This window comes from Bubalus bubalis, chromosome 7, assembly GCF_019923935.1.
Source record: "Bubalus bubalis isolate 160015118507 breed Murrah chromosome 7, NDDB_SH_1, whole genome shotgun sequence".
Taxonomy (NCBI): domain Eukaryota; kingdom Metazoa; phylum Chordata; class Mammalia; order Artiodactyla; family Bovidae; genus Bubalus; species Bubalus bubalis.
Genome location: NC_059163.1, coordinates 33516106 through 33534271, shown reverse-complemented (window position 1 = coordinate 33534271; position 18166 = coordinate 33516106). Strand labels below are relative to the sequence as shown.

Below are 18166 nucleotides of genomic sequence, written 5' to 3'. Positions count from 1 at the left end.
AATATCAGTGATTTCAGTATGGAAATGACCTAAGTGACCTGATTTTTAGTCTAGTTTTTAAAACTTTTATAAAGATGAAACTATAAATTCTTACTGTGTATAGCTTCACTTATGATTTGACACTGAAATATTGTCCAAAGGCTTTATTCATATTAGGTCTTTCTACCTATTCAAGTTTATTTGGCTGATTATGAAAAAGAAGCAGTGCAGAGCATATACAAGAATCTGTCACTAGGTGAGAGAGGGGAAATACAAAACTTGAAGCAGCTGTCTGGCACTTGTAAATCAAATGATTATCTAGACTATTTTCCTTTTGACTTGCAATAGACACATTTTACACTTTGTTTTGCACTGGATTTTATTTTTTCTGTTTTTAGGACTTAATTCTTGCCAATTTGCTCTATTTTATCTCACTAGATTGAGATGTGTGTTCAAGATTTTTTGACATTCTAGTATCTAAGCCTGTATTTTTTAGGTAGTATAAAGGGTGTTTCAAAGGATGCTTTGATAGGTTTTAAAATCATGTAAGTTTTAAGTTGTATTGCTCATTCCATATATAATATTCCAGAATAAATAAAACAAGACGTGGAAGAGACTTGATAGGTTTGAACCCTGTGAAATTTCTGGTATTCATATTTTTTTACCCTACACAAAGGTCAATTTCATATGGTTTCCACTTGTAGATTATACTACTGTATATTTTCTATAGTTATATTTTAGAGTAATTCATTTTTATTTTATATAAAAGACTTAAAATAGGGTCTGCTTTCTTCACCCAATGATAATGTTATATAAATTGTTGATGCCTCAAAGTAGCCTGATTTCAAATTGTGAGCCATAATAAGCAATTAATTATAAAATCTTAAGAACTGTGCAAAATAATTTAAAAGCAAGTCTATACATTTTAAATACTGGCAACTATAGGGAATCAGTTAAAATTCACGGTTTAGTCATATACACTATTAAAAGAAAATATATTGTACAGAATTGAAAACAACAAATGCAAACATCTCTGAGTGTCTTTGGGCTTTTGAACTTGGATTTTGAGTATTAGGCTTCCTGAAATGCTAAGGTTTCAAGTGCTTCATAATCATTATATGAAACTATATAATGGTTATATGATTCAAGAGTATGAAAACTTTCTTGTCTCTACATATTCATTATCCTAACACATCCAGCCCCACAGTATTCCAAAAACACAATATCTTTTTCAAAGACTACTGCAAATAACTGCTCGAACCAACATAGTCTTATCTTCTTGGTCAAAATACTGGTTTCTATGCTGTCTTCCTACACACATATATGCACAACATATAGCATGTGTATATATATATAATGCACAAAGATATGCACATACGGTATGTGTGTAGTGTGCTACTACACTACAAGCAAAAATAATAAACATTTGTTGAATTAACAAATAAAGAAAACTATAAAATCTAGTGTATAAGCATCTGATATTTTCACATCATCCACAATAAATCCTTATCAGTACCACAAGTTTCAATTCAGTTCGATCGCTCAGTCGTGTCCGACTGTTTGTAACCCCATGAATTGCAGCACGCCAGGCCTCCCTGTCCATCACCAACTCCAACAAGAGAAGACCACAAGTTTACTTGGAATGAATTATTTCCACTGTTCAGTTCTTCACCTTCTGAATCACTATATCTCAAACATTCCATAGGTCTTCTTAAACAATTATGTAATGAAAAACAAACTTGAAATTTACATTTATTCCTGATCTGTTGTCTTTTCTTATTATCTGTTCTTTGGCTTTTGGCATATGTTACCCTAAGTCAGCATACAAATCTTGAATACTTACAATGGGCCAAGCAATGTGTTTAGCGCTGGAAATACAGACAGCTCTCTGTTTAACTAGAGAGACACAACTGTAAGCAAATAATTAATCATACAGAGAAGTGCCAGCAGAAGCATATACCATCTGTTATGCAAGTTTGATTAGGATAACTAAGCCTCGGGAATAATTAGATTAAAGATATGAGGGTAGGAAGACAATACTGCTACTGCTAAGTCACTTCTAGTCATGTCCAACTCTGTGCAACCTCATAGACAGCAGCCCACCAGGCTCCCCTGTCCCTGGGATTCTCCAGGCAAGAACACTGGAGTGGGTTGCCATTTCCTTCTCCAATGCATGAACGTGAAAAGTGAAAGTGAAGTCGCTCAGTCATGTCTGACTCTTAGTGACCCCATGGACTGCAGCCTACCAGGCTCCTCCGTTTTCACCTAATGTGAGAAGGAAATTCATTATAGGCAGAAGAAACAACGTGTTCAAGGATGGTCTCCTTGCTACTCCCTTCATTTAGTTCTGCAACTGTACACAAAAGATAAGTAGAACCATGATACTGCTCTGGTAGTCTACCATAGCATTTCTAAAATTGCAAATTTCATCACTTCTTCCTCTTGTTTAATTTTTCACTCAACTCTCAGAGTTCAAAGATTTAAACTGGGTACAAAAGGTCCTTTTTAGTCTTACTGATCATTTCAGTTTCATTTGATAATTTCCAACATCTATTGGTGAGTGTATCTCAAGTCTTGACTTATGCAAGGGCTATGTTCTTTTAGCTCAAGAACACCATCTTTCTCTTCCAGCTAATCTCTACCTGCCTTTTAAAACTAAATTCAATCATTATACTTTCAGAGAAGTTTTTATGAGATTGAGTAGGCACCTCTAGAGCACTTTGTTTATACTTTCTATAAACATTGATCAGTTCATACAATCAGCATGTGGATTTTTGACTTGCCTCTTGCTTCTAAGATCACTATTTGCTGATAACTATATCTGTTATATATGTCTCACTGGTAGAGAGCATCAGATATAGGGACTAAGAAAAATCAATCTATAATATAGAGTAATTTAAGAGGTTCTCTAAGGCCTTAAACAAGATAATGTTCTCCATATTAACTACCTATTAGCACTTTAGAAATCATATCATTTAAGTATTTAAAAGGACTTTAAGGCTATCTAATGGAAAGTTTTTAAAAATATTTTTGACCATGACCCACCATAAGAGATGTTCCACATCACAGTGTGGTGTACACACACAATCATATATTTAAAATAACAGTTCCACAACATAATACACTTACTACTTACAATACAGTAAAACTACAACAATATTAATATCAGATATTATTAATACAGCAAAGAAAAAACAAAATGAATAATGTAAAAATATGCAAATTATAATCCAATAAACTAATAATAGCTTATCCACAAAAAATATTTCAAGTCCCCTTAATGCTTATAACATCCCCAAGCCCCCATTTATTTTACTGCAAATTCTCCCTATAGCACCAATAAAAGTGAAGTCTTGAGAGGTAAGTGTCTTGTTGAAGACTGGATCTAGAACACATCTAAAGCTCAGGCTAGTATTCTTTCCACTACATCAGTGAGAAAGAACTTCTGCTAAGAAGCCATCACATATCTAACTCATTCACTTTGAGGGACTGGATCCTTTGGCCCAGGTATCTTTACAAATGAATTAAGTGAACCACTGTCTAATCATCTTATTTCTATGGCATAATCTGTATTTTTAGACAAAATACCTGTATTAAAAATAGTACTGATCTGGAATCCGATTAGAAAGATACTTTAAAATCCTCAGAACTATAAGCTGTGAATCAATGCTGATGAAGCTTATATTCAGAAATTTCATATATCTCTAACAGTTCCTTCAAAGTGGAAAAGTGAATGAATAGATAATGCCATAAATTGGGAAGAGGAGAACCAGGCTGATAGATAAGTCATACCACAAAATTCTGAAAAAAAAAAAAAAAAAGGAGAATGAGAGTACTTCAAATCCTTTGCTACTTTTTTAAAATTGAGATTGTTGACATATGTTTATCTGAAGTTTGTTAAATATAAGAGTAAGTTTTTTTTCTAGTGCACATTTTGTCTTCCTCTAACCTTATCTTGGTAAATAAAAAATACAATTTCTTAAAATACATTTTAATAAAAAGTACAGATAATACTGCTATACAATGCTGTCATGAAAGGGTCTATGGGGGAAGCTTCATTCATGAAATGGACATTTTTCCTCAGTATGTGCTGTTGTTTGAGAGTAAAGTAAGGAGGGCAGGAACACTCATTATTTAAGTGTCATAGCCTAATGGCTTAAAGCATTATATTTAATTGAAGACAAAATCAAATGATTGTACAATTACAATGATCACAAAATCATGATTGCAAGTTTGAAAGAGTCAGTGCTGAACATGTGGGAAATTGCTGTCTCTACAGAGATTAAGAATCTTTGAGAAGCAAGGTTAAACTAAGAAGGTGTTTGAACAAAATTACTCATCAAATATCAGTTATTCATTTCCGAGTCTGTAAAACAATAGCCTGAAGTTACCTAAATGTAAATATAAATTTATTTACCTTAAATTCATCAATTAATCAATCACTTTGGAGTTCAATTACAACAAATGTCACATAGAGTCTAGACTTTGTTAATGCAATAAGTCTTTAGATAAGAATATTTTAATTCATTTCATTCATATGGTAGAAACAATCTTATTGCTACATACTTTCTATTATTTAGAGAAGCTATGCTCTTACTTTCATATTTCAAATTTTCCCAGTATATACTTCAATTAGCAACATAGACAAAAATTTATACCAAGCTATTAATCATACTGAAGAAATTAAATGAACTATATTAAATACTTTATTTTTTAAAGCATAGATTTTTCTAAATGTTTAGGTACAATATAATTTACCACTGTGGATCATTTTTATTTCTACCATTTAGAAAGGACCACATTGTCTCATTTTGAGCACAGGAAACTGTCTCTACTCAGTGCTCTGTAGTGACCTAAATGGGAAGGAAAGATAGATAAGGAGGGGATAAATGTATACATATAGCTGATTTGTATACAGCAGAAACTAACACAACATTGTAAAGCAGCTGTATGCCAATAAAAATTTAAAAAAAGAAAATAAAACTTTAACACAAAATACAATAACACACATGAAAAACTCTTATTTTTAAAGCACTCTCCACCAGTCAACATCTGTCCTGACCATCTCAGGAGTAAGTCATACCCATTGATAACCCGGACTGAGAAAAGCTGAGTACTTACTGGTACATCATGGAATCGGGGCTGCAACAGCTTCTATTCAGTCACTATCTGATCTTTATCAGCCAGGTCAGGGTTGGGAGGCTGGAAAATAATGAGAATAATTGACAACAAGAAAGGAAACAAGTCTGACTAGTTTAGTGACTGAGTTCTGCAGCCTGAAAATAGTCTGATAAGAACATGATCAATTTGCACCAGCTGGTTCCACACAGTGAAGTAATTGTCAATACCTTTGTAGAGAAGCCCCATGCAGTAGAGAAGCACAACATCAGCTGCTGATGATTCAGAGAGCCACACTTTTCTGGTTGGAGAAATATGATCAGCATGAAGTGTGGCCTTAATTTGTTTTCAAAAAAAATTAACACAAAAAACATTGATGCTGCTTCATACTTTTTCATTAGAATCATTATTTCTTCTCCATTTTCAGGGAACCATGAAGTGTTGTGATGTGGAGAAGACCTGGGTTATGGACTAGGATGCTTGTCTTTGCTATCTATCTTGCTGGTATGATAGTATCTATCTTGTTGGGATTTATTTTTTTCATAAATAAATATTAGGAGTATAATAGCTTTTGATAATACTGTCCATTGTAACTCTAAAGATAACAAATTTATTTAAATAATTTATTAATCCCCAAAAGTCAAAAAAAGAAGAGAAAATTTCAAAAACTGAACTATTTTTCTCCTTTCTTATTAAGAATACTTTAGTCCATTTTAGTGTGTGTGAATTTCTCAGTATTTAGAGTCACTTTAGATGATTGCATTCATCCACAGAAATTTTAGTCTGACTACATGAACTTCTTTAGAACAGTGAAGTTGCAGTATGAATATTATAATTTTAAGTGCTGCTTTTAAAGGCTCAGAGGTAGGAGATATTAAAGGAAAAAAAGCTTTAAAAGTGCATCTTCGTTGCTCATACAGAATACGTTATATAGGGAATTCCCTGGTAGTCCTGTGATTAAAACTCAGCACTTTCTCTGCTGTACGCCCTGGTTCTTTGCTTTAATTGTAATAAATAAAGGCATTGACGTATTAGGATCTAATTAATGTATCATATGAAGGTTTTTAAATGAATGTTCCTTAGAATTGACAACTCAATCAGTTAATTCTAAAAGTTAGCAGGTAATAGTAACTATAGTAGTGAATTTTTGAATTTGACTTCATTGATATCATCACATGCAACCACATATGGGCAGGAACTATGCTGGTTCTACTGCTGTGCTGCTGATTGATTTATTATCAGTCAAAGACAATGAGTGTATGATGCAAAGCCTCAATGGGAAAAAGTTTACAATAAGATGACCTAACATCTTACATTCTGATGACAGGGCATCAAGGCAAAGTTGAGATACTCCCGAATTGATCATGTTTCATCAGTGTCCAAAGTTAAAGAAAGGAACAGAAAAATACACCTTTTAGAGTAGATTCTAAAGGTACATTTCTCTGTAATTTCAGATTTTTATGGTAAATTAATTAAACTTATGAACATAGTAAGTACTGTCATCACAAAGAAATAATTTAACCTCATACTTTCTAGTAGCCTAAGGTTTGAGTGCTGACCTTAAGTCACCTTGCACTTAGTAAGGCAATCAGTGTACTACTTTGCCGTTGAAAGAATGTAAAGGAGGTTTAGTGGAGGATCACACCTTGCCTAAAAACCTTTTGGTGGTTGTAGTGATGGTTTAGTCGCTAAGTCATGTATGACTCTTTTGCGACCCCATGGACTGTAGCCCACCAGGTTCCTCTGTCCATGGGATTTCCCAGGCAAGAATACTGAAGTGGGTTGCCATTTCCTTTTCCAGGGGATCTTCCCAACCCAGGGATTGAACATTCATCTCCTGACTGCAGGCAGATTCTTTACTGCTGAGCCACAAGGGAAGCCGTAGCTCTCTATCTTTCACCTCATCAAGAATTTGTTCATTAAGTTCAAAATCCTCTAAGAATCAAATTTATCCAACGTTTTCCCCCATAATACATCACATCATGACTTTGTGATTTCTCTTGTTTTCACAACCTCCTTCCCATTGGGGTGTTCTCCTTATTCTTTCACTCACTTCAGATAACATTTAGTAAAAGCCCAACGCAATTACTACCTCAATCAAATCGCTAACTGTTTGAGACAGTTTAACATGCAGCTTCTGGGCATCCATACTTTGATTCAAACTCTTGTTTTGTGACCTTGGTTATCTCTCTGTGCCTCAATTTCTTTGCCATATAAAATAAAAATAACATATAACTTTTATATTATTTTATTTTTATTCTAGTATAGTTGTTACAAAATTTATATTAGTTTCAGGTATACAACAGAGTGATTCAATATTTTTATAGGTTATATTCTTTCTAAAGTTATAAAATAGTGACTATTTTCCCTATACTATACAGTATCTCTTTGTAGCTTATTTATTTTATACAAAGTAGCTTGTACCTCTCAATCCCCTACCTCTATTTTGTCCCTCCCTCTTTCCCTCATCAACATTTTTTATTTGTGTTCTTTTTGATGATAGCCATTGTGACCGGTATGAGATGATAGCTCATTGTGCTTTTGATTTACATTTCTCTGATGACAGTGATGTTGAACATTTTTTCATGTGCCTTTTGGCCATCCATATGTCTTCTTTGAGAGAGATCTGCCCAGTTTTGAATTGGGCTGTTTGTTTTTTATATGGAGTTTTATGAGCTGTTCATATGTTTTGAATATTAACCTCTAAAGACCAACAACCGGATCGTTTGCTTCTGTGATGTCTTCTAGTGTCTCAGGTAGACAATAGTAGTCAATAGTAGGTCAATAGTAGGTGACCAATTAACACTTACTGGGGGATTTGTCACATTACTTTCCAAATCACAATTCATTTTTACCTTCTATGTTGTTTCTGGGCTTCCCTGGTGGGTCAGTGGTAAACAATCTGCTTGCCAAGCAGGAGAATCAGTACATGTGGGTTGCAACCCTGGATCAGGAAGATTCCCTGGAAAAGGAAATGGCAACCCACTGCAGTATTCTTGCCTGAGAAATCTCATGGACAAAGGAGCCTGGTTGGCTATTGTCCATGGGGTCACAGAAGAGCCAGACATGCCTGGTTGACTAAACAACAATGTTGCTTCTGGAAAGTTGGAATTTAGGTTTTGCAGTGGCTTATATTTTATTCATAAGTAGCTTATAATCTTCACTGATAATTTGATAAAAATATGACTCTGGTATGGAATAACGTGGAAAAATTCTTTGCTGCTCTAAAACAGTGGTACACCAAGGTTGGAGTCAGGGCTTGTGGAAGCTGTCTATTCTGCATATAGAAAATAAAGGGGATGTGTTTTCTGTAAATAATTCTATTAATAAAACAAAAGAAAACTGATTAAAGTCAGTGTTGTTACTATTGTCACCATGCACCAGAATTTCTAAACATAATTAATAAAATGTTCCTTCCTGATGAAGGGTTGAAAACTCCAACTAATGCCCCTAGTCTAACTTATCTTTTGCATCATGTTCCAAAGTTATCCTGTGGGCATTAAATTTCTCCTGGTCAGTAATGAGGATCCTGATAGGTCTTAGTGCAGACTTCTCACCCATATTTTTACTATGTGTCACAGTAACAATACATTTCATATCACAGCAAAGTTCCCACACAGATACACATATATGTTTCATTAGTGGACATCTTTATTAGTAACAGAATGGCACCGATTTTGAAAACTATCTCTTTAATTTGATCCGTAGCCATCCAAATTAGAACTTTCAAGAAACTGTTCTACAATGAATTAAATAGTCTCCAGAGGTTCTGTGAACTAGATATAGCACAAAATTGGAAATAAACTTAACTGCTGATATTTAGCGGTAAAAATAGAATTTAAGAAACTGATTTACTTTCTTTAGCACACTAGTAGGGTTATACTACAGAAAAAATAGTATATCAAAACAAGTATTAAAGAAATAAAGAGGCAAAATGGTTGTCTGAGGAAGCCTTACAAATAGCTGAGAAAAGAAGAGAAGTTAAAGGCAAAAGAGAAAAGCAGAGATATACCTATCTGAATGCAGAGTTTCAAAGCAGAGCAAGGAGAGATAAGAAAGCCTTCCTCAGTGGTCAATGCAAAGAAGTAGAGGAAAAGAATAGAAAGGGAAAGACTAGAGATCTCTTCAAGAAAATTAGAGATATCAAGGGAACATTTCATGAAAAGATGGGCACAGTAAAGGACAGAAATGGTATGGACCTAACAGAAGCAGAAGATATTAAGAAGAGGTGGCAAGAATACACAGAATAATTATACAAAAAAGATCTTAATGACCCAGATAACTATGATGGTGTGATCACTCACCTAGAGCCAGACATCCTGGAATGCAAAGTCAAGTGTACCTTAGGAAACATCACTAAGAACAAAGCTAGTGGAGGTGATGGAATTCCAATTGAACTATTTCAAATCCTGAAATATGAGGCTGTGAAAGTGCTGCCCTTGATACATCAGCAAATTTGGAAAACTCAGCAGTGACCACAGGACTGAAAAAGGTCAGTTTTCATTCCAATCCCAAAGAAAGGCAATGCTAAAGAATGTTCAAACTACTGCACAATTGCACTCATCTCACACTAGCAAACTAATGCTCAAAATGCTCCAAGTGAGCCTTCAACAGTACATGAACCAAGAACTTCCAGATGTTCAGGCTGGATTTGGAGAAGGAAGAGGAACCAGAGATCAAATTGCCAACATCCTTTGGATCATAGAAAAAACAAGAGAACTCCAGAAAAAGATCTACTTCTGCTTTATTGACTATGCCAAAGCCTTTGACTGTGAGAATCACAATAAACCGTGGAGAATTCTTAAAGAGATGGAAATACCAGACCACCTTACCTGCCTGCTGTGAAATCTGCATGCAAGTCAAGAAGCAACAGTTAGAACTGGACACAGAATAACAAATTGTTCTAAATTGGGAAGAGAGTATGTCAAGGCTGTATATTGTCACCTTGCCTATTTAACTTATATGCAGAGTACATCATGTAAAATGCCAGGTTTGATGAAGCACCAGCTGGAATCAAAGTTGTCAGGAGAAATAAGAATAACCTCAGATATGCAGATGAAACCACCCTTATGGCAGAAAGCAAAGAGAAACTAAAAAGTCTCCTGATGAAAGTGAAAGAGGAGAGTGAAAAAGCTGGCTTAAAACTCAACTTTCAAAGACTAAGATCATGACATCTGGTCCCATCACTTCAAGGCAAATAGATGGGTAAACAATGGAAACAATGTCAGACTTTATTTTGGGGGGCTCCAAAATCACTGCAGATGGTGACTGCAGCCATGAAATTAAAAGACACTTGCTCCTTGGAAGAAAAGCTATGACCAACATAGACAGCATATTAAAAAGCAGGGACATTACTTTGCTAAAAAAGGTCCATCTAGTCAAAGATATGGTTTTTCCAGTAATTATGTATGGATGTGAGAGTTGGACTATAAAGGAAGCTGAGTGCCAAAGAACTGATACTTTTGAACTGTGGTGTTGGAGAAGACTCTTGAGAGTACCTTAGACTGCAAGGAGATCCAATCAATCCATCCTAAAGGAAATCAGTCCTGAATATTTATTGGAAGGACTGATGCTAAAGCTAAAACTCCAATACTTTGGTCACCTGATGCAAAGAACTGACTCATTGGAAAAGACCCTGGTGCTGGGAGGGACTGGGGGCAGGAGAAGGGGACGAGAGAGGATGAGATGGTTGGATGGCATAACCGACTCAATGGACATGAATTTGAGCAAGCTCTGGGAGCTGGTGATGGACAAAGAGGCTTGGCATGCTGCAGTCCATGGGGTTGCAAAGAATCAGACACGACTGAGTGACTGAACTGAGCTCAACAGAAATAATAGTATGTCAAATCTAGTATCCAGGCTGAGGGATGGTTATCACCCAAAGGCTCCTTGCCCTTCCTCTTTGAAGTCTCAAATCCTGCCCTGATCAGAGTACCATCTCTCAATTTCTCCCCCAACTTTGAAAAAAAAATGTGTGAGCTAGTCACTCATTCGTGTCAGACTCTTTGTGACCCCATGGACTATAGCCTACCAGGCTCCTCTGTACATGAAATTCTCCAGGCAAGAATATTGGAGTGAACAGCCATTCCCTTCTGCAGAGGATCTTTCTTACCCAGGGATCAAACCCTGGTCTCCTGTATTACAGAAGAATTCTTTACCATCTGTGCCACCACTTACTCCTCATCTAATAATGTGTTAATTATTCTCATTCAACTCTGGTCAGTTTCTTATTCCATTCCAAATTCACATAATACTGAAGTTCATTAACATCCATCTCTTTCTAAAGCATTTGTTCATTCCTCTCTAATGAGTGTACCAATCTCTTAGTCATCTCTCTATCTATGCATAATTCAAGTACTTCTTACTGGAGGAATTTCTTTATGCCTGCAATACATGAATGCATCATTATGTAATGTTGACTGGTCAGGATGTCCTCATGAAACCTATAGTTAGATGGCCCATTAACTGCAGGATTAGAAATTTATGCTTAATGACACATCTTAAATATTACAAATTATTCTCCCTTGTCCATTCTTTTTAAGATAGAGACTGGTTGTAATTATCATTTTACAATTTTTAGAAGTTCATTAAAAATAACTAAAATTTTGTCAAATATATTGATAAAAGTTTAAAAAAGGATGATTTATTCTTAGTTCTACATGAGTAAACCTTCAGCTGTTTTATTTCAACTGAGAATATGACCATAAGTCTATTTGAATAGAGACTGTAGGGAATGATTACAGATTAACATGCATACATTTTTTTTTTTTTACAGAGTAGTATTCACATAGGTTATTATTTCCTCTGAGTTGTGATTTTTCTCACTGTTAAAATGTAGGCTATAAATATTAACAGTTTTCTGTATGTTCATGATATGATATGGCATGAAACTGTAAAAGGACATGTAACTATTGAAAATTTGTTAGGTAAAAATAATATTTCTATATAAAAAATGCAGGTTAAGTAAAAGAAAAACTATAAACTAATAAAAGATTTCAAAGTTGCCTGATTCAAGACATAAATATACCAAGCTTAGTAACTTACAATATTAGCCAATTATAAATTATAATAAAATCATTTCTTTCAGAAAGCAAAGAAATTATACAATATAACTAGTAATATCCTTAAGAAATTACAAGACTCATGTAGAGAAAGCTATATACACATTTTAAAAAGGATAAAAAATACTGCAAAGATATGTGCAAAAATGTTACAAAAGATAGAGATTTATATAACGATAAGATGATTTTTATATGTGAAAACTGGAAACATACAATTATTGAATAAATGTAACATTTTAAAATGTTAATTCATTTTAGGTTTGAGGATGGGAAAGGGAAGCTGTAGAGAAGAGAAAAAATGGGCAGAAAACAATTAAAAGATGAAAGAAAATGAGAGAAAGAACATAGAAAATTGATAGAACCACTATGGAAGACAATATGGAAATTCCTTTAAAAACTAGGAATAAAACCACCATATGACTCAGCAAGCCCACTCCTGGTGTATACCCTGAGGAAACCAAAATTGAAAAAGACACATGTATCCCATTGTTTATTGCAGCATTATTTGCAATAGCTAGAACATGAGAGCAACCTAGAGGTCTATCCATAGATGAATGGATAAAGAAGTTGTGCTCATATACACAATAGAGTATTACTTAACCATAAAAAGGAGTGCATTTGAGTTAGTTCTAATGAGGTGAATGAACCTAGAACCTATTATACAGAGAGAAGTGAGTAAGAAAGAGAAAGATAAATATTATATTCCAATGCATATATACAGAATCTAGAAAAATGTTACTGAAGAATTTATTTGCAGGGCAGCAACATTAGGCAATACATATGGATGTGAGAGTTGGACTGTGAAGAAAGCTGAGTGCTGAAGAATTGATGATTTTGAACTGTGGTGTTGGAGAAGACTCTTGAGAGTCCCTTGGACTGCAAGGAGATCCAACCAGTCCATTCTGAAGCTCAGGCCCAGGATTTCTTTGGAACAAATTATGCTAAAGCTGAAACTCCAGTACTTTGGCCACCTCATACAAAGTGTTGACTCATTGGAAAAGACTCTGATACTAGGAGGGATTGGGGGCAGGAGGAGAAGGGGACGACAGAGGATGAGATGGCTGGATGGCATCACTGACTCGATGGACGTGAGTCTCAGTGAATTCCAGGAGTTGGTGATAGACAGGGAGGCCTGGCGTGCTGCGATTCTTGGGGTCACAAAGAGTCGGACACAACTGATGGACTGAACTGAACTGAATGGAGAAACAGACATAGAGAACAGACTTATGGACATGGGCAGAGGAGAGGAGAGGAGAGGGTGAGATGCATGGAAAGAGTAACATGGAAACTTACATTACCATATGTAAAATAGATAGCCAAAGGATATTTACTGTATGGCTCAGTAAACTCAAACAGGGGTTCTGTAAAAACCTAGAGGGGTGGAATGGAGAGGGAGGGAGGATCAAAAGGGTGGGGATATATGTATATCTAAGTAAGAAACCTATATGCAGGTCAGGAAGCAACAGTTAGAACTGGACATGGAACAACAGACTGGGTCCAAATAGGAAAAGGAGTACGTCAAGGCTGTATATCGTCACCCTGCTTATTTAACTTATATGCAGAGTACATCATGAGAAACGCTGGGCTGGAAGAAGCACAAGCTGGAATCAAGTTGCCAGGAGAAATATCAATAACCTCAGATATGCAGATGACACCCCCTTATGGCAGAAAGTAAAGAGGAACTAAAAAGCCTCTTGATGAAAGTGAAAGAGGAGAGTGAAAAAGTTGACTTAAAGTTCAACATTCAGAAAACTAAGATCATGGCATCTGGTCCTGTCACTTCATGGGAAATAGATGGGGAAACAGTGGAAATAGTGTCAGACTATTTTGGGGGGCGCCAAAATCACTGCAGTGACCACAGCCATGAAATTAAAAGATGCTTACTCCTTGAAAGGAAAGTTATGACCAACCTAGACAGCATATTAAAAAACAGAGACATTACTTTGCCAACAAAGGTCCTTCTAGTCAAGCCTATGGTTTCTCCAGTAATCATGTATGGATATGAGAGTTGGACTGTGAAGAAAGCTGAGCGCCGAAGAATTGATGCTTTTGAACTGTGGTGTTAGAGAAGACTCTTGAGAGTCCCTTGGACTTCAAGGAGATCCAACTGGTCCATCCTAAAGGGAACCAGTCCTGGGTGTTCATTGGAAGGACTATGTTAAAGCTGAAACTCCAATACTTTGGCCACCTCATGCGAAGATTTGACTCATTGGAAAAGACTCTGATGCTGGAAGGGATTGGGGGCAGGAGGAGAGGCATCACCAACTCGATGCACATGAGTTTGGGTGAACTCCGGGAGTTGGTGGTGGACAGGGAGGCCTGGCGTCCTGCGATTCATGGGGTTGCAAAGTGTCGGACACGACTGAGCGACTGAACTGAACTGAAGGCTGATTCACGTTGAGGTTTGACAGAGAACAATAAAATTCTATAAAGCAATTATCCTTCAATTAAAAAATAAGTAAATAACTATAGGCCCTCCTAGTGGACTGAAGTAGTGGGTGAAAGCTTCAAAAAGCGCCAATTTAGGTCTGTGGAACTGCTGTATCATTATAATTGAATATTTTTCACTCAAGATCAAAGATTTCACACATCAGAAGGTGGAGAACTGGAGAAAATAATTAGCAATATAGTTAAAATAATATTTGACTAGGAAGCCAGATTCCAGTTTTAGAATTAGTCACTTAATAACTCATGCTTCCCTGGTGGCTCAGATGGTAAAAATCCACTTGCAATGAGAGATACCTAGGTTTGATCCCTGGTTTGGGAAGTTCCCCTGGAGGAGGGCATGGCAACCCCCTCCAGTATTCTTGCCTGAAGAATCCCATGGACAGAGGAGCCTGGTGGGCTACAGTATATGGGGTCTCAAAGAGTTGGACAGGATTGAGTGACTGAACACACACACCACCTTGTTTGTTATCTATCCCTCTCTATGCCTCTACTTCCATCTCTGCCAAAGGAAAGCTTGTACTACATAATCTCTGATGTCTTTTTCTATTCCAGAATAATTATACTTCCATGATTTTAATCATGTAATCTATGACAAACCTAATTGACTTGTAGTAGGGTCTCACAAAGTTCGGATCATCAAAATATATGTATATTTAGAGATCCTCAGTGTGGTTATGGCAACCCACTCTAGTACTCTTGCCTGGAAAATCCCATGGATGGAGGAACCTGGTAGGCTGCAGTCCATGGGGTCGTGAAGAGTCAGATATGACTGAGTGATTTCACTTTCACGCATTGGAGAAGGAAATGGCAACCCACTCCAGTGTTCTTGCCTGGAGAATCCCAGGGACAGTGCAACCTGGTGGGCTGCCATCTATGGGGTTGCACAGAGTCGGACACAACTGAAGCAGCTTAGCAGCAGCAGCAGTGTGATTATGGATGTGATTGTGTTAAATTGCTGGGACCAGGAGATAAACATTAAAACAAACAAAAAATACCACCTGAAACAGTAGTGCTAAACATTTTAAAGCTTCTGATATGCAATCATTAAATGTATAATCACTGTGTTAAATATGTGATGGACTAAGTCACTAAATAAGAAAATAACAGATGACATTTTATGAGATTATATATTTTTAAAATCTAGCTTCAAGGCTATTAAATTAACACCCTTTCATAACAAAGTTATATTCTGATTGACTTCTCCCTTGCAAAGAATTAAAAGAAAGGTACTTAGATATTTTATTCTCATGAAACTGACATATCCTTAAAAATTATTGAGAACACTAAAAACTATGGTTTATATAGACTATCAATATTTACTGTATTAGAATTAAAACAAATAAATTCCAAACATTTATTAATTTAAAATTGAAGATAATCAGCCATTTAAAAATAACATCATTATTTTTAAAACTATTTAATATCATTTATATCTGTATATTTATAGATATATTTAATATCTATATATTTATATATATTTAATATTTATATATATTTAATATCATTTTATATCTATCTGCTTTTGAACTCACTTCATTGCAATGGGTTGTTTTGATTGAAGTATTTTAGGCAAATTCTGTCTCCACAGAGATGTAGTTGAAAAGAAAGAGTATCTTGATAGCCTTTTCAAATTATTATGGATATTCTTTGATTCTACACAAAATCTTGAAAAGCAGTAGTTTCTTAGAGGCCAGTTGTTGCAATAGGAAGCCATATCAATGAAACTGTTGTATTTAATTATGCTAAAATCCCTCAATCCATGTCACTTTGTGAGGAAATCTTTTGATGTGCCTGATTTTGTAAAATATTATGCATTGGCTATTTATGAAGTATAGGTTTACTTAGTTCACACAGTCATACAGATCTCCCAAATGCTGACATATTTCATCATGCAATATCACCACCAACCTCATTATAAAACTCTCCATTTATAAGGATTAGTTACATTTTATAAAATTCTCATTTTCACTTCAGAGTTTAAATTTTATCACAAGCAACACATTACTAATTATTTTTCCTGAAGTGATTGACTCACTTTATTAGTTTTCAGTAAACTGTCTGTAAAAGAACTAAGTTTAAATTACCATGGTATTGTCTGTTAGTTGTTCTTTCAAGTAAAAGTGGCGCTATGTGATAAACAGCAGCTACTTCAGCTTTTGACTCAAATGTCCAAGAACTTTCCTCAAGACAACCACCATCCTTCAGTATGCAGCAGAGGTGTTTATGCATGTTTTCATTTTGTAACCTAGCATATTAAAGAAAATCTGTACTCAGTGGGCAAGATTTAATAAAATTAATATTTATTGCTTCATCAAGAACATTCTTAAATGAAACAAGAACTTTTTTTTAGAGCCCTTAAAAAGAAAAAGATGAGCACTAAGGTGCTAACAATTTTAAACATCACTGCTTTGATTTTATCAGTACCAGTGTCAGCACAGAGCAACCACAAATGATACTTTAGTTTTGATGTTGCCAGCCCATGAGAGACTCAGGGATATCTGAGAGTAGATGGTACCCACTTTAAGAAACACCGAATCAGACTTTTCAAACCAAACAAATACCATTTTAAACCTCCCAAAATATCTTTTAATTGACTAAAAATCTACTTCTAAGCAACACATTGAAAATGCCTTATCATTCATTTAAGGTTCAAGTAGAGAAAATAAAATTTGAACAAGGCAGATAGAAAATGTAAACATGGAAGTACATTTAGGAAAGATCATGCCATAGAAAAGTATAACATGGTATAAGGAGAAAAATAGATTTTAAAGTACACATTAATCTCATAAATACTGTTTTCCATACCTTGAAATTTATGATCTTGAAGTGGTTCTGACATTAGATTGCATCTTCTCCTTTGCCTGGCAGCTGTTGTAAATGGCCCTAGAATGAAACTCTTGAAACTTTCCTCTGAAATCCAAAATATATGAAAGACAATACCATCTCCTTCTTGACTAGGACTTGGGTCTTTAAACCTGAGTAAGGCATGCACCATGATTTCAAAATGATTCTTGACAATCTGAAGTCAGTCACATGCCATCTTTCTTTAGCCAATCATAGGGTGATGCTAAAAACAACAATAGGTCAACTGAGGCATTTTCTAACACACCTATAACCACCACTATCATTATTCCTGGCTCTCTTCCAGAGATCTCTGATGATAGCACAGATCCCATCTGGTCCTACAGCTCCCAACATGTAGCAAGAAAACATCATGCTTAATTTCTTCTCTACAAGGATGATGCAGCTTGCCCAAAGTCTCATAGAAAATTTAGGAGTGAAAATGTTGATGAAAGAACTTGGGTATAGAATCCTTATTTCAAGAAATACCTATTTTACTCATATTACTTTATGCTTTTGAAGAAAATGAATGGAAAATATAACTTACAGTAATAACTTTAGAGTATCCTTTGCTAGTACATTAAATTTCTGCTGATGAAACATTGCAGCATGAAACTAATATTTATTCAGTCCATACTTGCAAGATACACTTTTAATCACTAAACAATTGAAGGATTCAGCAGATATTATCATGGCATAAATTATTCACAGTGCTTTTA

General features: G+C 35.4%; 1 protein-coding gene across 2 annotated transcripts in view; it reads right to left on the bottom strand.

The window, feature by feature from the left end:
• Positions 1-17592, bottom strand: part of TMPRSS11F (transmembrane serine protease 11F) — a 96624-nt gene extending 79032 nt beyond the window's left edge. For both annotated transcript variants that reach the window (XM_044945832.2, XM_025289986.3), the window contains exons 1-2: positions 17412-17592; positions 5101-5181 (exon numbers count right to left, since the gene is read on the bottom strand). In XM_044945832.2, coding sequence (XP_044801767.2) covers positions 5101-5111 — 11 coding nt within the window. In that variant the 5' untranslated portion in view covers positions 5112-5181; positions 17412-17592. The remainder of the gene's footprint in view (positions 1-5100; positions 5182-17411) is intronic.
• Between the last annotated feature and the right edge of the window lie 574 nt (positions 17593-18166).